We start from the raw sequence: 25,968 nt of genomic DNA on the forward strand, positions 1-25,968 counted from the left end.
CCTTCTCTCTAACGAAAACAGCCTTGCTCATAATCTCAGCAAACAGAACCCACTCTCTTGACAGAGGGCCGCCAGCCTGTGAGTTGACACAGTCCGATATTAAGCCATTCGCTATCAGGTTAATCGGCATTCTTATCATGCACGCGACTCAGTCTAATCTGCACCAATGCCACCAAGTGGGTGTCTCCAGCCAAATAGAACCACGGTGACGACAGACGGCTTCCTCCATCACAGCTGGACCGTGGTGACAGATGCAGTCAACACACTGCGGAAAATTGCAAAGACAGAGTCAATAAGATTACAGCCTGCAACTGTTCCCGGTTTGGGAGGGACCTGCATTCCACGGAAATGGTGCGAATTAGTCCGGGGATTTGTAGCCGGGTGCTGCCTTTCCCCACAGTTTTCGCCATCCTGGTCCTGGTCCTGGTCCTGACCAACTAGTTTTCACTTTGAACCGACTGTGGATCCGTTGTCCTTCCCTCTCTGTCCTCTGCCTCCCCCCTCACTGCTTGTGGAGTGACTCAGTGGGTAAGCACACTGTGGGCCGGATTTTTAAACTGGCTCTGGGGCCCTGATGCTGGGCCAAATGGCGGTGCCGAGCTTGCACTTGCTGGTAGGGCAGCCACTGGCGCAGCCCTCCACAGGAGGTGGTCCCCTAATTGGGACAACTCCGCCCTCGGTGCCCTGTCGAGGCTGGAGGCAGTCACAGAGGGCCGCGTGTTCCGGAGCCTCAGCAGCCCCCGTTGGGAGAGAGGTGGGCGCCGCTGATGGGGGAAGGGGGCGATCGCGAGGGCACCTCAGCAAAGTGGAGGTTCTCATGAAAATCAAGAGCAGGGAAGGAAGCACCTCCCTTGGAGGGGGGGGGGGGGGGATGCCCACCTGGACAACTTGTTTGGGTCATGGGTGCAGCCATTCCTGCCTGCAGCGCCGCCACTGGGGGACAAACATCTGGCTCTGATTGTAACCCTCCCCCATCCCCCACCTGCCAGAGAGAGGTTGAGAGGTCGCCTCCATTGAGCTGGCATGGATGCTCACAGGAAAATGACTGGATCATCGGGAGCTTTCATCATCTTAACTGACTTGCCTGCTCCGGGTGGTGTTCCTCGCCTGTTCCTGGGAAACATCCCCAGAGGCAGACCCAACCCAGCACCCCAGTATTTTCCTGACCCCCTACGTCTCCAGGAAAATACAACCCCATGGTTCTGAGTCATCTAAACCAGGAGGTTTTGATCATCCCAGTTTGCGGTAACTTGTCTTATCCCATTACCAGCAGCATGAGTATGGGACTCGCTTACACCCTGGGTACAGTTTCCCCGCTCCTGCTCAACAACAACAACTTGTATTTCTATAGTGCCTCTCATGGGGTTAAACCCCCCCCCAAGTCATTTCACAGGAATGTCATCAGACAGAATTTGATACTAAGTGTTAGAAGGCAAAAGGAAAGTTCCGAGTAGTAGTGAAGGCATTCCAGAGCTGAAGGTCCAGCCAGATGAAGGCACAGTCCCAATGGTGGATTACATTTGGGATGTTTAAGAGGCCTGAATTAAGGCAACACAGACAGCTCTGAGGGTTGTGGGGCTGGAGGAGATTACAGAGATAGGGAGGAACGAGGCCATGGAGGGATTTGAAAACTAGGATGAGAATTTGAAAATCAAGGCATTACTGGAACAGGCGCCAATGAAGGTCAAAGGGCACCGGGGTGAGCGGGGACTCCTCATGAACGCCTCCACTTCACAAGCGCGACCCGCACCCTTTCCCATTCCCCACTGTTGCACTGAAAGCCATGTATGAACTCCTCTTGAGGAACAAATTGGATATGATGGTAAAGATGCCAACACGAACTGGGCGGGAACACTGAGAATGTCCATTTGGATAAGGAACGTGAGCAGCCTTTGAGGACAAACAAGTTGATCACTGATGCTAAGACTACAAGTCCCAGCCATGGGGAGTCTGTATGAGGAATAGGGAATCATTCCCATTTAGTTTCGGACGCTCAAGGACTTGGAGCAGAGTTTTCATTTTCAGGATTTCACTAACGATCTCCTTTCCTTTCCATTTCAGTCATCAAGTTCATGGAGGTGTGGAACAAGAGCTACTGTCGGCCAATAGAAACACTGGTGGACATCTTACAGGAACATCCTACTGAAGTGGAGCACATCTTCAAGCCTTCTTGTGTGCTTCTAATGAGGTGTGGCGGATGTTGCAGCGATGAAGGGTTAGAGTGCGTCCCCACCGAAGTGCACGACGTGGCGATGGAGGTAAAATCAGGCTTCAGTACTTGGAGGTAAAACGGGCAAAGCTACACCAGTGTGATTTGGCTCAGTGACGGCATTCTTGCCTCTGCACCACCAAGGTTGTCTTTAAAGCCCCTCCTCCAACAATGTTTTTTCGTTTGATTCATTCAGGGGAACTGGGCATCCCTTGGGACAGCGAGGCATTTGCTCCTCCCCATCCTGAATTGCCCTTGAGAAGGCAGCGGCGAGCTGCCTCCTTGAACCACTGCTGTCCAGGTGGTGTAGGTGCCCCCACAGTGCCGCCAGGTAGGGAGATCCAGGATTTTAACCCAGCGGCAGTGATATAATTCCAAGTCAGGATGCTGTGGGCCTTGGAGGGAATGCTGCAGGCGGAGGGTGGTGTTCCCATGTGTCTGCTCACCTTGTCCTTCTGCGTGGGGGAGGTGGTGGGTTAGGAAGGACCTGTCAAAGGAGCCTTGGCGAGTTGGTGACGTGCATCTTGTGGATGGTCCTGACGGCTGCGTCGGTGGTGGAGAGTGTGAATTATTGCGGGGGGGTGCCGAACATCATTGTTGAGGATTCAGTACGGTGCAGTGGGAATGCCACGCTGTCAGAGATGCCACCTCTTGTGTGCAAAGTGGAACTGAGGTGCATTGGCACATGTTTCATGGTGGGAAGGAGTGTGGCTAGGGCGGGAGGTACATTTCAGAAGGAAGAGCCAGGCGGGATACCTCCGAAGAGAGAATCTCTATCATGGTTGCCCTACTGTTTGGTACATACCAGAATACATCCCATGGTGATGCTCGTGACTATGGCTGCGGCTAATCTGGGGTCCAGAGCACAGCTGCATTGCTGAGCTGCTGAACTAGCATGTGGCTGAAAGTCGGCTGCTAAGGTTCTCCTTGTGGTGAAGTGACCTAAATAGGCCTCAAGGTCAATTGCAGGTCAATTACTGCTCACAGGAGAAGATTGCAGAATGCCAGGTGCTTGTAACTTGCTGGCTCCAAACGACCTCGCCAACACCAATTAATATCAGCACAAAATGGCTGCCCGCTGCGGAACCTTCAGACATCTAAGTTTGACAGAAGTTCTCCTTCTAAATATACAGATTTATATATATTTATAGACCCTCAGGACGGCCTAAAGCACTTGACAGCCAATTAACTACTTTCAAAGTGTTGTAATGTAGGAAACAGAGTGCGAAAGTCGATCCTTTCTTTCAGTGGGCGATAATAAAAACTGGCACGATTGACCTTGTCGTCTTTACGCTGAGGGAGGAGGAAGAAACGCTGTCTGAGAATACAGAGGAGGCCATTTGGCCCCTCACCTCTGTGCTGGCTCTTTGAATCGCTGTCCAACTGGGTGTGCTGCCCCGCTCTTTCACACAACCCTGCGATTTATTTTTCCAAGTCTTTATTACGATGATTACGAGTGCTTCCACCACTCGGTCAGCGGATGCTTTTCAGATCGTAACAACTCGCCGCATAAAAAGATCTCCCCTAGGTTCTTTTGCCAATAAGATTCACCCTGTGTGTCCCGTTTACTGGCCCAGCTGCCAACAGAAAACATTCACCCCTTTCTCCTTCATAATCTTGAGCCCTCTCCCTTGTAAATTATTCTTCTCTTTTCTGAAGAGAACAATGCTAACGTCTCTAGTCTCACTGCGAACCTTTGCCCCACCCATCGCTGGTGTAATTCTAATAAATCACCCGTACAAACGTTTAGGACGCCATGACATCTTTCCTAAATTGTTTTACCCAACATTCAGAGCACTATTCCAACTGACACCCTTGTGCCACGTGGCCATAGACAGAGAAAGGCTGCTGTACGCCAACTGTATATTCTGTTCTTGATGGGTGGACAGTGCTGAGCAAGCCATGTCGATCAGCCATCACTAGTCACTCTGGGAATGGGTTGGGTGGTGAACCATTGCAGACCTCTTGTTGCTGCTCCCTCAGTTATGTCCAGGAAGGAATCGTGACCGAACAACAACCTGTTGGTGCAAGCTGCGCACCGTTATTATAAATCACTGAGAGGAGGCCGGAATTCAGTGACTCTGGGTTCATTTTAATGGGGAAGAAGTCAGTGCTGGTATAAACCTATTACTAATGTGCATTTGTTATTTCTTCCCCCTTAGGTCATGAAAATCAAGCCCCACCAAGGGGACCATATAACTCAGATGAACTTTGTACAGCATAGTAAATGTATCTGCAGGTAAGAGATACTTTTAATGTTTTGCCTCTTTTCAGTTGCACATGAAAAGGCCATCGTTTGTTGTGATATTAAACTGACCCAGCCTTCCTATACAGGCCTCACTCCCATCAAGTATTTATTCTCTGCGTGATGTCAGGGAGCACAGTTATGTCCAAACAGTACTGCCTTCATACCAGTATCATGTGTGACATGCTGTCCCACCCAGTCCCAGAGGGGGAAAGGTCAGTGAGTGACCCACTGTACACCCAGTCCCAGAGGGGAAAGGTCAGTGAGTGACCCACTGTACACCCAGTCCCAGAGGGAAAAGGACAGTGTGTGACCCACTGTACACCCAGTCCCAGAGGGGGAAAGGACAGTGTGTGACCCACTGTACACCCAGTCCCAGAGGGGGAAAGGACAGTGTGTGACCCACTGTACACCCAGCCCCAGAGGGGGAAAGGACAGTGTGTGACCCACTGTACACCCAGTCCCAGAGGGGAAAGGACAGTGTGTGACCCACTGTACACCCAGTCCCAGAGGGGAAAGGACAGTGTGTGACCCACTGTACACCCAGTCCCAGAGGGGGAAAGGACAGTGTGTGACCCACTGTACACCCAGTCCCAGAGGGGAAAGGTCAGTGTGTGACCCACTGTACACCCAGTCACAGAGGGGAAAGGTCAGTGTGTGACCCACTGTACACCCAGTCCCAGAGGGGAAAGGACAGTGTGTGACCCACTGTACACCCAGTCCCAGAGGGGGAAAGGACAGTGTGTGACCCACTGTACACCCAGTCCCAGAGGGGGAAAGGACAGTGTGTGACCCACTGTACACCCAGTCCCAGAGGGGAAAGGACAGTGTGTGACCCACTGTACACCCAGTCCCAGAGGGGAAAGGTCAGTGTGTGACCCACTGTAGACCCAGTCCCAGAGGGGGAAAGGACAGTGTGTGACCCACTGTACACCCAGTCCCAGAGGGGGAAAGGACAGTGTGTGACCCACTGTACACCCAGTCCCATAGGGGGAAAGGACAGTGTGTGACCCACTGTACACCCAGTCCCAGAGGGGAAAGGACAGTGTGTGACCCACTGTACACCCAGTCCCAGAGGGGAAAGGTCAGTGTGTGACCCATTGTACACCCAGTCCCAGAGGGGGAAAGGACAGTGAGTGACCCACTGTACACCCAGTCCCAGAGGGGGAAAGGACAGTGAGTGACCCACTGTACACCCAGTCCCAGAGGGGGAAAGGACAGTGTGTGACCCACTGTACACCCAGTCCCAGAGGGGAAAGGACAGTGTGTGACCCACTGTACACCCAGTCCCAGAGGGGGAGGGACAGTATGTGACCCACTGTACACCCAGTCCCAGAGGGGGAAAGGACAGTGTGTGACCCACTGTACACCCAGTCCCAGAGGGGGAAAGGACAGTGTGTGACCCACTGTACACCCAGTCCCAGAGGGGAAAGGACAGTGTGTGACCCACTGTACACCCAGCCCCAGAGTGGAAAGGACAGTGTGTGACCCACTGTACACCCAGCCCCAGAGGGGAAAGGACAGTGTGTGCCCCTCTATACACCCAGTCCCAGAGGAGGAAAGGACAGTGTGTGACCCACTGTACACCCAGTCCCAGAGGGGAAAGGACAGTGTGTGCCCCTCTGTACACCCAGTCCCAGAGGAGAAAGGACAGTGTGTGACCCACTGTACACCCAGTCCCAGATGGGGAAAGGACAGTGTGTGACCCACTGTACACCCAGTCCCAGAGGGGAAAGGACAGTGTGTGACCCACTGTACACCCAGTCCCAGAGAGTAGGGATAGTGTGTGACCCACTGTACACCCAGTCCCAGAGAGGGAAAGGACAGTATGTGACCCACTGTACACCCAGTCCCAGAGGGGGAAAGGACAGTGAGTGACCCACTGTACACCCAGTCCCAGAGGGGGAAAGGACAGTGAGTGACCCACTGTACACCCAGTCCCAGAGGGGAAAGGATAGTGTGTGACCCACTGTACACCCAGTCCCAGAGGGGGAAAGAATAATGTTATGGCTCAGGGTTTAGAGAACCCTAAAGTGTATCATGGAGTTCACCTGACCCACAACTTTTAATAGATTGTGATATGGGGAGAACACGGCCCACTCTACAGGCGTGGTACAGCAGAAATGAAAAGTATTTTTAAAGCAAAACAATGTTTATTCTATGAACTCAAGTTAACCTTTTTAAAACATACAGTGAACATCATAGCAACCATCAATTCAAATGCAACCCCCAAAGAATACAACACTAAGTAATCCTTAAGCTGTCCTTTTAACATCCCTAAGACTTAAAAAAAAACACTTTTAACAGAAGCACATCAGATTAAAGTCACTACTGAGAGCAGTTATTAGTTTTAAATCAACAAAGGATTGATTTACAGTCTTTAGATTACAGAGAGTGAGAGACTAATACCCGTTCTGGCTGTGACTGCAGCAATCCAGCTGTGAAAACGAAACTAAAACAGCCTAAAACAAAAGTAAAAAGCTGACAGACAGCCCAGCTCCACCCACACGCTGACATCACTGATAAACACCCATTTCTTAAAGGTACATTCCTTAAACACTCATTTCTTAAAGGTACTCTCACATGACACCTCCCTCCAAGAAAAATAAATAAACCATCAACTTCAAGATGGTTTAATTTTTCACCTTTTCACTATCCTTTAAGAAATGCACACAGCAAATATACCTTTTCGTTTCAAAAAAACAACACACGCCAACAGGTATATAAATATAGTCAATTTTTTCTTTTCTTCTTCCTCCAACTGAAATCCTTCTTGAATCACAGTCTCTTTGAACAAGAAGGTCTCTGCATGATCCGTCCATTTATCTACGCCTCAGCATTTCTCTTTCAAGTCAAATACTTTAGTTCAATCTGATCACAGAGTCCCTTGCAATTCTCCAACACAGGAGCATTGGTTATCACAGCTTTCAGGCAGTCAAATGCCTGTTGAAAGTCCGCTGTCCATTGAAATTTTCAACGTTTCTTCAGCAAGTCCATCAGTGGAGCAATCACGCTACAAAAAGTTTGCACAAATGTTCGATCAAATCCACTCATGCCAAGAAATCGCATTATTTCCCTTTGCCTCGAGGGTATCGAAAACTCCTCAAGGAAAGTGACTTGGGCTTTTCCAAATTCACTTTTGGCTAGGTTTACCACCAAACCCGCCTCCTGAAGTCGATCGAATAACTCCATCAGATGTTTTACATGTTCTTTCCATGTCTGGCTGAAAACTACCAGATCGTCGATGTATACCGCACAATTGGGTAATCCTGAAACAATTTTGTTAGTTAACCGTTGAAATGTGGCAGGGGCGTTTTTCATGCCAAATGGCATAACTTTGAATTGGTATATACCATCTGGAGTCACGAAAGCTGAAATCTCCTTCGCCCTTTCGGATAAAGTTACCTGCCCGTAACCTTTAAGTAAATCCTATTTGGAAATAAAAGCTGATTGTCCCACTTTCTCAATGCAATCCTCCAAACGTGGGCTAGGATAAGAGTCCGTTCTTGTAACTGCATTAACCTTTCTATAACCACTTTCTATAACACACAACGATTGGGCACCGTCTGGCTTAGGCACCATCACTATGGGTGAGCTCCATTGGCTGCAACCCACTTCAATTATGCCATTTTTAAGCATATTCTCAATCACTTTGTTAACCTGTGCCAATTTTAAAGGGTTAAGTCTATATGGATGTTGTTTGATTGGAACAGCAGTTCCCACATCTACATAATGTTTAGCCATTTTAGTACTTCCCAATTTATCTCTACAAACTTGCCCTTGTGATATCAATAACTTCTTTCAGGTCAGTCCGTTTTTCCTCTGGAAGGTAACTCAACAATTTATCACAATTTTTAAGAACATCCTCGGTTTCCAATTTAATTTGAGGTATGTCAAATTCACAGACATCTGGATTTGGTTCGTCACTTTGAGTTAGAATCATTAAAATCTCCTTTTTCTCTCCTTCCCTTTCAAAGTACCTTTTAAGCATATTCACATGACACACTTGGTGAGTTTTCCTTCTATCTGGTGATTTTACCACATAATTTACCTCACTTAATTTCCTTTCAATCTGATAAGGTCCACAAAACCTAGCTTTTAAAGGTTCACCTACCATTGGTAACAATACTAAAACTTTATCTCCATAGGCAAAACTACAAGATTTCTTGTCCGCTACCCGTTTCATCACAAGTTGTGCAACTTTGAAATGTTGTCCAGCCAACTGGGCGGCATGGACTGGTTGGGCCGAAGGGCCTGTTTCCATACTGTAAACTTCTATGATTCTAGTTCATCTGCTCTATTTAATCATTCACTAAAATTTGACACGTAATCCAATAATGTAATTTCCGATTTCTCACTCACCAATTTTTCCTTAATCAATTTAAGTGGTCCTCTTACCCCATGACCAAAAATTGGTTCAAAAGGACTAAATTTGGTTGACTCATTAGGAGCATCCCTAATTGCAAACAATACGAATGGGATTCCTCTGAATAATCATGACAATAAGCCCTCAACATTGACTTTACTGTCTGATGCCACCTTTCTAACGCTCCCTGCGATTCTGGATGGTACGCAAATGATTTAAATTGTTTTATTCCTAAGCTATCCATAACTTCTTTGAATAACCTTGAGGTAAAATTTTATCCTTGATCCGATTGTATTTCTGTGGGTCGCCCATACCTAGTAAAGAATTTAAGTAACTTCTCCGCAATCTTTTTAGCTGTAATATTACGTACTGGAATGGCCTCTGGAAACCTAGTAGACACATTTATTATAGTCAAAAGATATTGATTCCCACTTTTCGTTTTAGGAAGCGGTCCTACGCAATCAATTAGGATCCTTGTAAAAGGTTCCTCAAATGCTGGAATGGGTATTAAGGGCGCTGGTTTTATCACTGCTTGAAGTTTCCCTATCACTTGACATGTGTGACATGATTGACAAAATTGAACTACATCTTTATGTAGTCCAGGCCAATAAAAATGTTTTTGTATTTTAGCTTGAGTTTTCCTTATTCCCAAATGACCTCCCACTGGTACCTCATGTGCAACTCGCAACACCTCCTTTCTGTACCCTACCGGCAATACTACTTGATGAATCTCTGCCCACTTTTCATCCGCCTGCATATGTAAAGGTCTCCATTTTCTCATCAAGACACCCCTTTTACGGTAATAACACTGGTATACACTCAAATTCCTCTTCCGTGTATGCTTTCTGATACATCTGTTTTATTTTTAAATCTTTCTGTTGTTACTCCACCAATTTTCCTGAACTATAAATATCCGCCTCATCCTCCACCTGTTCTTGTTCTTTTTCAACCATCTGATCAAAACTTGTTTCTGATAATTGCACTTCAACTTCATCTTCGCTCTTTGATTTCTCCTCTTGTCCTTAACCTGTGACTTTGCGATCTTGTTACTACACAATCTGGAAAAATCCCAGGATATTCATCCTTCAACACTTTAGTTGTCTGATTTTCCTCTGCCTTATCAACCACAGTAGGCATCACTCCCACCTGCGATCCAGCTATATCATTACCCAAGATAAATTGTATTCCTGGACAAGATAGTTTCTCTATTACTCCTACTATCACTTCACCACTCTTCACTGGACTTTCCACCCTTAACTTATAGAATGGAACACTACTCCTCTCACCCTGAATTCCACATATTACCACCTTTTCTGGCGACATTCTTCCCAGACTACATAACTCCTCATCTCTTACCATGAAAGATTGACTAGCTCCCATATCTCTTAAAATTGTGACTTCTTTACCTACTCTTCCTGATACACATGAGTAAACTACCCACACAAGTAAATTCTTTAAAGAGACCTGGCACCTTCTTATCAATCACCTCTTGATCAGGCTGTACAATCTTTTGCACCTCCTTCACTTCACTTGGGCTTTCCTTTACCATTTTAACAAGCCCCACTGTCTTATCCTGTTATATCACATCAGCCTTCCCAGTGCTTTTCTTCAACCACCAACACTGACTTTACATGGCCTAGTTTATTACAGTGATCTGTATCTCCCATTCTCTTTCTTTTTGTTCTGCTAGAGCTATTCTTTCTTTTCTCCTTTCTTCTATCTCCTTTTCTTTGTCCTCTCTATCTCTCTCTCTTTCTTTTTCCTCTCTCTCTTTCTCTTTCTTTTTCTGCTCTCTCTTTCTTTTTCCTCTCTTTTGTATTCAAGCTGCTTTAATTCTTTCTCATGATCCATTTATTTAAATTGTACCTGAATTTTTGCCATTTCCAATGAGTCAAACTGTATCTCAGGCAACTTTAAATGCTTATCCACAGCCATAATTACCTCAGCTTTTTGCATTTTGTCAGGTAATGTTAACTGCAATGTTTTTGCTAAATCTAACAGTCTGATTTTAGTCCATCTCCACCCCCAAAAACTTCTGAGCCTCTGAACGAGCCATTGTCCACAACACACTCCCTACTTAAACTAGAATATCACACCTGAAAAGCACCCACAATATGCTCACCCCTCACCGTCTTTAAATTCACAAAGCCAATCCAGTAGATAGACTCTTATCCCCCTCGAGCCCCCAATTTGTTATGGGCCAGGGTTTAGAGAGCCCCAAAGTGTATCATGGCGTTCAACTGACCCACAACTTTTAATAAATTGAAAATAAATGAAATGAAACGAAATGCAAATCGCTTATTGTCACGAGTACGCTTCAAATGAAGTTACTGTGAAAAGCCCCGAGTCACCACATTCCGGCACCTGTTCGGGGAGGCTGTTACGGGAATCGAACCGTGCTGCTGGCCTGCCTTGGTCTGCTTTCAAAGCCAGCAATTTAGCCCTGTGCTAAACAGCTAAACAAATTGTGGTATGGGGAGCACATGGCCCACTCTACAGGTATGGGACTGCAGAAATGGAAAAGTATTCTTTAAAGCAAAACAATGTTTATTCTATGAACTCAAGTTAACCTTTTTAAAACATACAGTGAACATCTTAGCAACCATTAATTCAAATACAACCCCCAAAGAATACAACACTAAGTAATCCTTAAGCTGTCCTTTTAACATACCTAAGACTTAAAAAAAAACACTTTTAACAGAAGCACATCAGATTAAAGTCACTACTGAGAGCAGTTATTAGTTTTAAATCACCAAAGAATCGATTTACAGTCTTTGAATTACAGAGAGAGAGACTAATACCCCTTCTGGCTGTGACTGCAGCTGTCCAGCTCTGAAAACGAAACTAAAACACACCCTGCAGCAAACCGCCTAAAATGAAAGTAAAAAGCTGACAGACGGCCCAGCTCCGCCCACACTCTGACATCACTGATAAACACCCATTTCTTAAAGGTACATTTCTTAAACACTCATTTCTTAAAGGTACTCTCACTGCAGATATTTAGATACACACCTATTTATAAACACCCATTTCTTAAAGGTACTCTCACATGGCAATAGTGTACCACCAAATGACAGAGCAAATAAAATATTTAATATTTTTTATTTTGTCTCTTCCCACAGACCAAAGAAAGAAAAAGGAGAGATAGAAAAAAGGTAAGAAATGTCACACAAAAGAACAAAGTCTGAAAGTAAAAGCAAAACAAAGAATAATTGGGACCCTATTTTATGGGCTTTGACTTTCCTGATAGCTGGAGAATGTTGCAATTTATTTGCTATTTGTTGACAACATTCACAACAGAGCCCTCCAAGCTGGCAGTGAACGTGGCATCATCTATCTTTGGTAATGGTACATTGGGCAAGTTAGAAAAATGCTTCCAATCCAATGTTATCAATGCCTACAAGTGTTTTTCAAAGGTGTAAGATCCCCCACCCAACCTAATTCTCACTAACCCCATCCCCCAGCCAAATATTTAAACGGTGTGCAATATGGCAGTGCATGGCATCCATATTGGGAAGAGTCATTGTGCCGATTGCTCACAATGTCATTGGGATAGAATAGGCACGAGGCTTGTCTGAAATGTTCCCTTTCATTCCTGTTGCTAGCTAGGGGCTCGCAGCTTGACGCCCTCTTTAGTGGAGAACCCTCAGAAAATAATCCAAAACGCTTTGCTGCTAATCTCCCTCAAAACAAAAAATCATTGCCTGTTGCATCGTCAATGCTTTCTGACCAAAATCAGTTGGTTTATTTGGTTCTTGCCTGGAAAGAGTTAAAAAGTAACATAGAGTCTGTGCCTGAGACAGCAGAATTCTCCAGTGTGTGTTTAACAGTATAGCTAACATTTCTTAGCTAAGCTTAGCACAAGAAAGGTCACTTTGTAATTCGGTCATGTATGGGTCCATATGTTATGGGCTTAAGCAAAAGAGCGTGAGTTCAAATCCCACCAGGGCACACCATAATGTAGCTATTTCGCAAACAGCCATGTGATTAAATGACCATCTCTTCTATGTGTTCTTTGAGGGTTAAGTGTTGGCTAGGGACACCAGGAAGAACTCTCCTGCCCCTCTTCAAAATAGCCCAGTGGGATCCCTTAAACCCACCTGCGAGGAGAGGGCTTCAGTTTAGCATCTCATCCAGAAGATGGCATCTCTAGCAGTGCAGTTCAATACTGAGCTGTAAGGGAAGGAAAAGAGAGAGAGAGAGCCCTGCTAAAGTAAAACGAGGCATAAGATTCCTAGTGACAAGGAATTTTGTTTCTTGCGTGCGATGTAGTCCAAATAAACCTGAGTGGTGTTGGGTCCTTTCGTCTACAGTCATTCGACTTTTCACGGCGGTTACCTCAGCTTTTTCCTTGTGGAGTCAAGTGGAGGAGGCAGGTTTCCTACTTTTGTCTGGAAAAGATCGGCCTATGAGCACTTATTGGGCTTCATTTCACTTCAATTTTGGACGCAAGTGCTCTTGAAGGTTCTTCTTTCCGGGCGCCAATTGACGGCAACATCATTATTGCCATTTATTTATTCATTCTTCAATTAGTTACTGAACTCAACGAAGGAGATTACATTGTCCGATTTTCAGGGGCGGATTGAGGTGCACCTGGGAAGGACGTATTCTCATTTCTCCAGCCTCAATCTGTTATTGTCCCGCTGGTGGCAATTGGGGCGAGAGATCAGATTCCAGAGTGGTTGAACTTCCAATGCCCTGCTCTCCCCCCGTCCCCCTTCCTCACTTGCCCCCACCTGCACCTATTGGTCACCTCAGGGGCTCTATCGCTAAACTGTAGAACTGTGTTCTTTTTACAGCAAGCCGAAGCGAGAAAAGGGAAAGGGTCAAAAACGAAGGAAAAAGAAAAACAGAGTGAAACAAAACCGGCCGTATGTTAGTCTTCACTTCCCCATTCAGCGATCCAATGCCTGGCCTGAATAATTCCCCCTGAGTTGATTATTAATTTTAAAGGGGTGGGGGTTACCAATGTGGGGGTGCTGGCAGGGTGGGGAGCAGTTGGAAATGGTGCCTGGGAGAACAAAGTTAAAACTTAATTTGGCATGAAAACCCATCGACTTTCTAGTAATTTTCACCCGGCTTGGTTTGTACAAGAACCAGGGGAAATGATATCTGCTTTTGGTGGAAGGCATGGCTGGCTTGTACAGTCAAGCATTACTAATCCCGCTGTAATGATGCATTCTTCACTAGGTTTGCTGTGTCTCGTTTCCACCACTAACAATGGGCGCTCACTGGCTGAAGATTAACTCACCGCTCCTGTTCATTTTGTCCGCTTCAAGTTCCAAGTAATCATGCTGGATACATCCATCTGGTCATTAGCGATAATGGCCACCAGGGCAGCCACCTTCGACCTGCTGTCTGACGTCATTTGGTGTCCCCCAACAGCCTGCTGGAAATTCTGACCCCACAGTTCAACTTGAACTCCCATCAACCAGACACCCGACCGAATTAGCACTCGTCGTCATCCCATTCAGATACAACAGAAATTGCCCAAATTGCTACCACGAGGATAATTCTAACATTAAGCCACTGAAACGCGGTAGAAAGAAAGGCGATGTTTCAGCCGTTTGTGCCCAACTGTAGAACGCTGACAATTGATTTGGTGATAACTCTTTCTGTAAGGGCTAGGCCTGTCAGTGTTTCTTGGCCCTCATTAAGCTGCCACTTTGGAGACCACCCCACTCCCATTTTGAAGTTAGTTCTCACGTGAAGAACACTGCTTCTTTAACCAAGGTTTGACGGCAACATTATTTTAGTTCATTTGTTTTATCTATATCTATCTATCTATTTATTTATTTATATATTTATTATTCTTCCATTTATGGGGGCACAACTGTCCCCAGGCACAGAAATGTGAAACAACTTCCCTGCCCTCCTCTGAAACACTTTTGAAGGAAACCCCATGTTTTTCTTTGAAACAACATTTCCTGAAAGGAGCTTTTCAAAAGTAGCCAGTTTAGAGTCATTTCCTGGGGATTAATAGAGCACCGTTGGCCTATTTGGTTTGCTCACTCTGAAATACTAACATCTGTCAAATCAATTTAATGCCATGATTTTATTTCCCTGAACGGTGGATTTTGGCTTTATTCTGCCGGGTTTCCAGGGATTCTGAAGTAAAGATGGGAATGTTGCTTCTTACCACGTTGGAACAGCAGGACGCCTCTAACCGTCTTGATCATGTTCCGCCACTCAATTAGATCCTGAGTGAATTGTGCCTCAATCCCCTTTGTCCCTTGTCCTTTATTATTTATCCAAAAATAATCTAGTAATCTCAGTCTTGAAGATTCCCCTGATCTTAATCGTTACCCCCCTTAATCGTTTTTAAAATCCTCAATTTGATCATCCCTCAATCTTCTAAACTCAAAGAAATATCTGCCACCTTTACACAATCTAACCTCATAATTGGCAACCCCATTTCACCCGGTATCGTTCTCCTCAATTTGTGCCCTACCCCCTTCCAAGGCATCTTTATGGGGATTCAATGCCCAAACCCAAGCACAGTACAGCAGGTATGGGTCTGACCAAACCTTCACAACTGAATCGTCGCTTCCTCCCTTCACAATATTGACCTATCCTTGAGATAAAGGCAAATGCTCCATTTAGTCTTCCTGATTCATTTTTGTAGCTGTGCCCTAGTTTTTAACGATTTTTGGAGATGAACATGGAAAACCTTTTGCTCCTTTGCAGTTCCTGATCTATTTATCCAAAAGTTGCGACGTTGTTTTGTGTTTGTTTGGCATCGAAAGGTGGACTGCGGAATGAGCTTTTTTGGCAGAAACACTCATCTATTTGCCACTGCCATCTTTTAACTTTTGATTACTTTCATGGGTCATTAAAGTCCACAGAAGCATTCAAAAATCATCACAGCTTTGGTAAATTTGTGCTGGCAATCATTAGCATTTAGAAGCAATCGTTAGTGCTTGGAAGAGATCACTTCCATTCAAAAACATTAATTAGCAATCAAAGGCCTCACTCCCCCTTTGCAGCCTTCTCGCACATCCTCGCCACCCTTGTCACTTGGCCTCCTACCTGGTCTTGCTTCCTGCCACCTTCCCTCCCCCCCCCACCCCCCCCCAGTCCTCGGCCTCAATCACTACTGCCACTCCAGGCCTCGGGCCTTGTTCACTGCTGCTGCTCTGGACCTTGGGCTTTGATTACCGCTGCCACTCGGAGCCTGGGGCCCTGTTCACCAATGCAGGGTGGCCAACTCTTCAACCGGGGTTGGGGGTGTGGCGGTTGCTGGCATGACCGTGCACTGGGATGGGGGTGGGAGAGGGTGCAGAGGCACATGCTGGTCATGCAATTGACCAGCAGGAGGCGGAGGGGGGCTTTTAAAGTCGTCAACTTGGGTTGGGGGGGAGGGGGGAGTGGGTGCAGGTGAGGCTGCTAACCTGGGGTGGGAGAGGGGTGCAGGGGGGTTGCAAGTGAGGCCATTGACTGGATGGGGATTGCGAGGGTGTCTTGGTGTGAGTTTGTGAGGTTATTGACTGATGCTGACATGACCGTCCAAGGGAACAAGATGCACAGTGTCCAGGAGGTCCAAACCAGATATCCCAACGCATGGCAATAAGTGGGTCATTTTCAAGTCGGTTAGAAGACGTAACTAGTGGAGTGTTACAGTGATCAGTGCTGAGGCCTCAACTATTTGCAAAATAATTTGACTTGGATGAAGGGACTGAATGTATGGCTGCTAGATTTTCAGATTGCACAAATGTAGGAGCGTACATTGCGAAGAGGACATAAGGGGTCTGCAAAAGGATATAGATGGGTTCACAGAATCACAGAATAACAATTTCAGATGTGGCCCTTCTGCCCATCGGGTCCGTACTGACCGGTGAAAAAAAAACCTGGCCTACCTACTTAGTCCCATTTGCTAGCCCTTGGCCCATAGCCTCGAAAGTTAAGACGTGCCAAGTGCACATCCAGGTACTTTTTAAAGGATGTGAGGAATTCCGCCTCTACCACCCCCCAGGCAGTACATTCCAGACCTCCCTCAGGGTAAAAAGGGTTTTCCTCAAATCCCTCCTCAACTTCCTGCCCCTCACCTTGAACTTGTGTCCTCTCCTGACTGACCCTTCAACTGAGGGGAACAGCTGTTACCTGTCCACCTTGTCCATACCCTTCATAATCTTGTACACCTCGATCAGGACACCCCTCAGTCTTCTCTGCTCCCAAAGCAAACAACCCAAAACAACCTAAGTTTATCCAACCTCTCTTCATAACGTGGCGGCGCGGAGGCACAGTGGTTAGCACTGCTGCCTCACAGCTCCAAGGTCCCGGATTGATTTCTGGCCTCGGGTGACTGTGCGGAGTTTGCACTTCCTCCCCGTGTGTGCGTGGGTTTCCTCCAGGTGCCCAGTTTCCTCCCACGGTCCAAAGATGTGCAGGTTAGGTGGATTGGCCATGATAAATTGCCCCTTCGAGCTCAAAAAGGTTAGGTGGGGTCACTGGGTTACGAGGGTAGGGTGGAGGTGTGGGCTTCAGTAGGGTCTTTCCAAGGGCCGGTGCAGACTCCTTCTGCGCTGTAAATTAGATGATTAACTGTTCCATCCCAGGCAACATCCTGGTTAAGTAAGTGGGGGGAACTAATTGTCAGATTTTGTGTAATGTGGGAGAATGTGAACTTGTCCACTTTGGCAGGAAGGATAAAAAGCAGCATATTATTTAAGTTGAGAAGGCTGCAGAACTCTGAGGTGCAGAGGGACCCGTGTGTCCTGGTACATGAATCACAAACAAGTAGGGACGTTTTGCTGCAGCTGTACAGGATTTTAGTGAGATCATAGTTCTGAGGTCTCCTTACTGAAGAAAGGACATAATAACATTAGAAGCAGTCCAGGAAAAGATCACATGGCCGATCCCTTGAATGAGAAGGTCTTCTTATGAGGACAGGTTGGACAGGTTGGACCTGTAGCTTGCAGCCACTGGAGTTTAGAAGAATGAGAGATGATCGATTGGAAAAACATCAGATTCTGTGGCGACTTGACAGGGTGGACGCTGCGAAGATGTTCCCCTTGTGGGGGAGACTAGAACCAGGGATCACAGTTTAAACATGAGAGGTCTCCCATTTAAGATGGGGATGAAAAGAATACTTTTCTCTGAGGGTAGTTAGTCTGCGGAATTCTCGTCCCCAAGGAGCAGAGGAAGCAGCATCACTGAATATTTTTAACTGGATTAAATTCTTGATTGGCAAGGGAGGAGTCAGGAAAGTAGAGCTAAGACCACAATCAGATCAAATCTCATCAACTGGCACAGTGGTTCGAAGGGCCCAATGCCCTCCTCCCCCCGCCCCAAATTTGCATGTATGTTCGTATGTTAGCGGCAATTAAATGATCTCCAACGATGGTGTTCAAGCTTTGTATGATTTCATTTGATGTCACCTGACCACCAATGATGTCAGTTGAATGCTTCTTGCATGTTAAAGACAATTAAATTATATTAAATGATCACAAATAATGCTGTTTGAGCTTTGTATAATTTCATTTTTTGTTCGTTGATCATTGATTATGTGAGTTGATCACTATTCGATTACTTAGGATGTCAAATGGGCGACACGGTGGCACAGTGATTAGCACTGCTGCCTCACTGCGGCAGGGACCCGGGTTCAATTCCGGCCTCGGGTCACTGTCTGTGCGGAGTCTGCACCTTCTCCCGTGTCTGCGTGGGTTTCCTCCGGGTGCTCCGGGCTCCTCCAGCGGTCCACAGGTGTGTAGGTTAGTTGGAATGGCCATGCTAAATTACCCCTTAGTGTCCAAAAAAGGTTAGGTGGGGATAGGGTGGAAGCCTAGGTGGGGTGCTCTTTCCAAGACTCAGTGCAGATCCGATTGGCCGAATGGCCTTCTTCTGCACTGAAATGATGGCCAAGTGATCACATTTGAATGTAGATGATCACAAATGAGTGCTTATGATGTCTGCTGAATGCAAAATTATGGCAAAATCTGCTGATAGGGTTCCCACCATTAGGAAACTGATGTTCCATACCATTCCATGGCCATCTTACGGGCACAGTTTCCACAGAATGGATTGAATTGTGGTGCATTGCAGAAGCCCCTTTCAGTGGAAGATGTGGTGTAAATCTCTCGCGTCTTACCAAAGGCTCCTGACTTTGTCTCGTGGCAAATTGGGTATTTCACAGTTACGGAAATCCAATCAGGGTTTTCCAACGTAGACGGTCGAGGATCTCATTTTCCCTGCGGGCAACAATAAGGACCGATTTTAAGACCGGGAAGTTGATTTGGAAAGAATGGTCTTGGATAAATTACCACACCCTCACAACATCCCCCCCCCCCCCCCCCAGCCTCAATCCCAGGAACCCTCACCCGTAATCCCACTTCTTTCTCATTCCAGCATTTATTACCCCTCCTTAGATGACCTCAGTGAGCCTTCAGCACGAACCACCAGAGGTTTGCTTACCCAGTTACCCCAAAGGGCAGTTAAGAGTCAACCGGGTTGTTATGGGACTGGATTATAGGAACATATAGGATGAGAAGTAGGCCATTTGGCTCTTTGAGCCTGCTTTACCATGCGATAATATCATGCTTGACCTGGTGGCCTCAGTTGCACTTTCCCACCTGCAGACCCCACCCCGCCCTCCACCTCAACCCTTAACTCCCTTGCCTAACAATAATCTGTCCAACTATGTCTTGAATAAATTCAATGGCCCAGCGTCTGCTGCTTTCTGGGGAAGATAATTCCACGCACCGACGACCCTTTTGGCGAAACAACCTCTCCTAATCTCTGATTTAGATAGGCCAGACTGGCTGCTGTTCTTCTCTAAAGACTAATAGCGAATCAGTTGGGTTTTTCTGACAACCTGGTAGCTTTTCATGATCTCTTTTATTTCCTAATCTTTTTTATAAAACTAAATTCAAGTTTTCAAACTGCCATGGGGGGGATTTGAACTCACGTGCATTGGTCCAGGAGTCTGGTTTGCTAGTATAGCAACATGACCCGAGATGGTGGTGGAGCGTTACAGTTCACTCAGCGTTTCCAAGTTGCTGTGACAACGTGCATGTTTATATGTTGTAGTCTGGAGCTACGATGGTAGGGATTCCATAGTTCTTTTCCATCACATGGTTGACTAGGATTCTCTCCCATTCTTTTTTTTAAAAAAAATATTTTATTGAAAATTTATGGTCAACCAACACAGTACATTGTGCATCCTTTACACAATATTATAACAACACAAATAACAATGACCTACTTTATAAACAGAAAATGAATAAATAATAAATAACAAAAATGAAAACGAACCCTAATTGGCAACTGCCTTATCACAAGTAACACTCTCCAAAAATATAATTTAACAGCCCAATATATAATTATCTGTAGCAACGACCTATACATATTATACAGTATATATTAACAACCCTGAGAGTCCTTCTGGTCCCCCCCCCACCCCCCCCCTCCCGATCCTGGGCTGCTGCTGCTGCCTTCTTTTTTCCATTCCATCTATCTTTCTGCGAGGTATTCGACGAACGGTTGCCACCACCTGGTGAACCCTTGAGCCGACCCCCTTAGGACGAACTTAATCCACTCTAGCTTTATAAACCCTGCCATGTCATTTATCCAGGTCTCCACCCCCGGGGGCTTGGCTTCTTTCCACATTAGCAATATCCTACGCCGGGCTACTAGGGACGCAAAGGCCAAAACATCGGCCTCTCTCGCCTCCTGCACTCCCAGCTCTTGTGCAACCCCAAATATAGCCAACCCCCAGCTTGGTTCGACCCGGACCCCCACTACTTTTGAAAGCACCTTTGTCATCCCCATCCAAAACCCCTGTAGTGCCGGGCATGACCAAAACATATGGGTATGATTCGCTGGGCTTCTCGAGCACCTCGCACACCTATCCTCCACCCCAAAAAATTTACTGAGCCGTGCTCCAATCATATGCGCCCTGTGTAATACCTTAAACTGAATCAGGCTTAGCCTGGCACACGAGGACGACGAGTTTACCCTGCTTAGGGCATCTGCCCACAGCCCCTCCTCGATCTCCTCCCCCAGCTCTTCTTCCCATTTCCCTTTTAGTTCATCTACCATAGTCTCCCCTTCGTCCCTCATTTCCCTATATATATCTGACACCTCACCATCCCCCACCCATGTCTTTGAGATCACTCTGTCCTGCACCTCTTGTGTCGGGAGCTGCGGGAATTCCCTCACCTGTTGCCTCGCAAAAGCCCTCAGTTGCATATACCTGAATGCATTCCCTTGAGGCAACCCATATTTCTCGGTCAGCGCTCCCAGACTCGCGAACTTCCCATCCACAAACAGATCTTTCAGTTGCGTTATTCCTGCTCTTTGCCACATTCCATATCCCCCATCCATTCCCCCCAGGGCAAACCTATGGTTGTTTCTTATCGGGGACCCCCCCAAGGCTCCAGTCTTTCCCCTATGCCGTCTCCACTGTCCCCAAATCTTCAGTGTAGCCACCACCACCGGGCTTGTGGTGTAGTTCCTCGGTGAGAACGGCAATGGGGCTGTCACCATAGCCTGTAGGCTAGTCCCCCTACAGGACGCCCTCTCTAATCTCTTCCACGCCGCTCCCTCCTCCTCTCCCATCCACTTACTCACCATTGAAATATTAGCGGCCCAATAATACTCACTTAGGCTCGGTAGTGCCAGCCCCCCCCTATCCCTGCTACGCTGTAAGAATCCCTTCCTCACTCTCGGGGTCTTCCCGGCCCACACAAAACCCATGATGCTCTTTTCGATCCTTTTAAAAAAAGCCTTCGTGATCACCACCGGGAGGCACTGAAACACAAAGAGGAATCTCGGGAGGACCACCATCTTAACCGCCTGCACCCTCCCTGCCAGTGACAGGGATACCATATCTGCCACATATAGTAACAAATCGTCCGCATACAAAGATACCCGGTGTTCTTCTCCTCCTCTAAGTACTCCCCTCCACTTCTTGGAACCCCTCAACGCTATCGACAGGGGCTCAATCGCCAGTGCAAACAATAATGGGGACAGAGGGCATCCCTGCCTTGTCCCTCTATGGAGCCGAAAATATGCAGATCCCCGTCCATTCGTGACCAGTCAATACCGGGGCGAGCAAGTCCACATATTTTCTAAAGAATTCGACTGGGAATCCATCCGGTCCCGGGGCCTTTCCCACCTGCATGCTCCTAATTCCTTTCACCACTTCTTCGACCTCGATCTGTGCTCCCAGTCCTACCCTTTCCTGCTCTTCCACCTTGGGAAATTCCAGCCGATCCAAAAAGCCCATCATTCTCTCCCTCCCCTCCGGGGGTTGAGCTTCATATAATTTTTTATAAAATGTCTTGAACACTCCATTCACTCTCTCCGCTCCCCGCTCCATCTCTCCTTCCTCATCCCTCACTCCCCCTATTTCCCTCGCTGCTCCCCTTTTCCTCAATTGGTGTGCCAGCAACCTGCTCGCCTTCTCCCCATATTCGTACTGTACACCCTGTGCCTTCCTCCATTGTGCCTCTGCAGTGCCCGTAGTCAGCAAGTCAAATTCTACATGTAGCCTTTGCCTTTCCCTGTCCAGTCCCTCCTCCGGTGCTTCCGCATATTGTCTGTCCACGCTCAAAAGTTCTTGCAGCAACCGCTCCCGTTCCTTACTCTCCTGCTTCCCTTTATGTGCCCTTATTGATATCAACTCCCCTCTAACCATCGCCTTCAGCGCCTCCCAGACCACTCTCACCTGGACCTCCCCATTATCATTGAGTTCTAAGTACTTTTCAATGCACCCCCTCACCCTTAGACACACCCCCTCATCTGCCATTAGTCCCATGTCCATTCTCCAGGGTGGGCGCCCTCCTGTTTCCTCCCCTATCTCCAAGTCTACCCAGTGTGGAGCGTGATCCGAAATGGCTATAGCCGTATACTCCGTTCCCCTCACCTTCGGGATCAACGCCCTTCCCAGCACAAAAAAGTCTATTCGCGAGTAGACTTTATGGACATAGGAGAAAAACGAGAACTCCTTGCTCCTAGGTCTGCTAAATCTCCACGGGTCTACACCTCCCATCTGCTCCATAAAATCATTAAGTACCTTGGCTGCTGCCGGCCTCCTTCCAGTCCTGGACTTCGACCTATCCAGCCCTGGTTCCAACACCGTATTAAAATCTCCCCCCATTATCAGCTTTCCCATCTCTAGGTCCGGAATGCGTCCTAGCATCCGCCTCATAAAATTGGCATCATCCCAGTTCGGGGCATATACGTTTACCAAAACCACCGTCTCCCCCTGTAGTTTGCCACTCACCATCACGTATCTGCCCCCGTTATCCGCCACTATAGTCTTTGCCTCGAACATTACCCGCTTCCCCACTAATATAGCCACCCCCCTGTTTTTCGCATCTAGCCCCGAATGGAACACCTGCCCCGCCCATCCTTTGCGTAGCCTAACCTGGTCTATCAGTTTCAGGTGCGTTTCCTGTAACATAACCACATCTGCCTTAAGTTTCTTAAGGTGTGCGAGTACCCGTGCCCTCTTTATCGGCCCGTTCAGCCCTCTCACGTTCCACGTGATCAGCCGGGTTGGGGGGCTTCCTAACCCCCCCTTGTCGATTAGCCATCACCTTTTTCCAGCTCCTCACCCGGTTCCCACGCAGCTGTATCTCCCCCAGGCGGTGCCCCCCCGCCCATCCCCTCCCATACCAGCTCCCCCCTCTCCCCAGCAGCAGCAACCCAGTAATTCCCCCCTCCCACCCCCCCCCCCGCTAGATCCCCCGCTAGCGTAATTACTCCCCCCATGTTGCTCCCAGAAGTCAGCAATCTCTGGCCGACCTTGGCTTCCCCCCGTGACCTCGGCTCGCACCGTGCGACGCCCCCTCCTTCCTGCTTCTCTATTCCCGCCATGATTATCATAGCGCGGGAACCAAGCCCGCGCTTCTCCCTTGGCCCCGCCCCCAATGGCCAACGCCCCATCTCCTCCACCTCCCCTCCTCCCCCCATCACCACCTGTGGAAGAGAGAAAAGTTACCACATCGCAGCATTAGTACATAAAACTCCTCTTCCCCCTTGTTAACCCCCCTCTTCGCCCCCCACATTTGCCCCACCACTTTGTTCAAATGTTCTTTTTAATAACCCGCTCATTCCAGTTTTTCTTCCACAATAAAAGTCCACGCTTCATCCGCCGTCTCAAAGTAGTGGTGCCTTCCTCGATATGTGACCCACAGTCTTGCCGGTTGCAGCATTCCAAATTTTATCTTCTTTTTATGAAGCACCACCTTGGCCCGATTAAAGCTCGCTCTCCTTCTCGCCACCTCCGCACTCCAGTCTTGATAAACGCGGATCACCGCGTTCTCCCATTTACTGCTCCGAGTTTTCTTTGCCCATCTAAGGACCATTTCTCTATCCTTAAAACGGAGGAATCTCACCACTATGGCTCTGGGAATTTCTCCTGCTCTCGGTCCTCGCGCCATCACTCGGTATGCTCCCTCCACCTCCAACGGACCCGCCGGGGCCTCCGCTCCCATTAACTAGTGCAGCATCGTGCTCACATATGCCCTGACGTCCGCTCCCTCCACACCTTCAGGAAGACCAAGAATCCTCAGGTTGTTCCTCCTTGCATTGTTCTCCAGTGCCTCCAACCTTTCCCCACATCGTTTCTGATGTGCCTCATGCATCTCCGTCTTCACCACCAGGCCCTGTATGTCGTCCTCATTCTCGGCTGCCTTTACCTTCACGACCCGAAGCTCCCGCTCCTGGGTCTTTTGTTCCTCCTTTAGCCCTTCGATCGCCTGTAGTATCGGGGCCAATAGCTCTTTCTTCGTTTCCTTTTTGAGCTCTTCCACACAGCATTTCAAGAACTCTTGTTGTTCAGGGCCCCATGTTAAACTGCCACCTTCCAACGCCATCTTGGTTTTTGCTTGCCTTCCTTGCCGCTGTTCTAAAGGATCCACTGCAATCCGGCCACTTTCTCCTCCTTTTTTCATCCGTATCCAGGGGGGATTCCCTTCTGGTTTACCGCACAGTGTTTTTAGCCGTCAAAATTGCCGTTGGGGCTCCTATCAAGAGCCCAAAAGTCCGTTTCACCGGGAGCTGCCGAAACGTGCGACTCAGCTGGTCATCGCCGCACCCGGAAGTGATTCTCTCCCATTCTTACCGCCTGTCATTGGCATGTGTTGGAAGGATTTTCAAACCCAACCTCTTTGGCCGTATTCTGAATGAACCTTCCATGGCTGTCGCATCCCTAGCGGGGACTCGAACACTACCCACTGCGTCACAAAGACCCCGAAAACATGACCAGGACACACTGTAATTCAGAAGAAAGTCCACCAGCCACTGAAAATGAGTCTATATGTTGAAATCAAGAACATCTCTGCACGGTCTGCTCTCTCACTCCCTCTTACCCGGGACCACCAAACTGCTTACCGCCCCACGTCTCCCTACAATCTACCAGAGCTTGAAACGCAAGTTTGAGACTGGCTGACCAGTATCTCCTGATTCACATGATCTCCCCTCCAAATTCTTTTCTAAACTTGGCAAATCCTCCATTGTCATTCTCTTGGATCTCAAACTGCCTCATCATAGAATTTACCACATCCACATAACCTCCTTGAATCATGGGAAAAAAAATCATAGAATCCTTACGCACGAAATGATGCCCTTTGACCCGCCATGCCTGCGTCAGCACTTTTTTCCCCATAACCGTGTAAATTAGTCCTCTTTCCAGTTACCCTGAGTAAGTTAATTTGGGATCTGATCCCACCACCATTCCAGGGTAGTGCATTCCAGATATAAGCAACCTTTTGTGTGAAGAAAATTTCCCTGAATTTCCCCCCCAGCTCTTTTGTCAACTATTTTAAACCTTTGATGTCCCGTTACCACCTTGCTTGCCAGAGGGGATAGTTTCACCCTACCGTACTCATCATTTTGAATACCCCTGTTAGGTCTCCACTTAACTCTGCTCGGAGGAGAACAACATCAGCTCCTCGCGTCTCTCCACATGTATGAACTCCTTCAATCCTGGTAAACGTCCAGTGCAATCATTAGCCCCATCCCCAAATGGCAACCAAACAAGACTCCAGAATATTCATTCCTCCCCTGGTTCTCCATTACTCGTACATGGGAACGTAGGACTTAGGTGGAGAAGGCCATTCAGCCCTTCGAGCTTGATCTGCCATTTTGATAAGATCATGGCTGATCTGGCTGTGGTCTCAATTCCACTTTTCTGTCTGTCCC

General features: G+C 47.5%; 1 protein-coding gene across 3 annotated transcripts in view; it reads left to right on the forward strand.

Moving 5' to 3' along the window:
• The window catches only part of vegfab (vascular endothelial growth factor Ab), a 129,331-nt gene that overhangs the window by 89,130 nt on the left and 14,233 nt on the right, over positions 1-25,968 (forward strand). For 2 of the 3 annotated variants that reach the window (XM_072500203.1, XM_072500204.1), the window contains exons 3-6: positions 2,062-2,258; positions 4,372-4,448; positions 11,943-11,975; positions 13,620-13,691. In XM_072500203.1, the coding sequence (XP_072356304.1) occupies positions 2,062-2,258; positions 4,372-4,448; positions 11,943-11,975; positions 13,620-13,691 (379 nt within the window). The remainder of the gene's footprint in view (positions 1-2,061; positions 2,259-4,371; positions 4,449-11,942; positions 11,976-13,619; positions 13,692-25,968) is intronic. The other variant, XM_072500205.1, reaches the window with a different exon arrangement.

This window comes from Scyliorhinus torazame, chromosome 4, assembly GCF_047496885.1.
Source record: "Scyliorhinus torazame isolate Kashiwa2021f chromosome 4, sScyTor2.1, whole genome shotgun sequence".
Classification (NCBI taxonomy): Eukaryota; Metazoa; Chordata; class Chondrichthyes; order Carcharhiniformes; family Scyliorhinidae; genus Scyliorhinus; species Scyliorhinus torazame.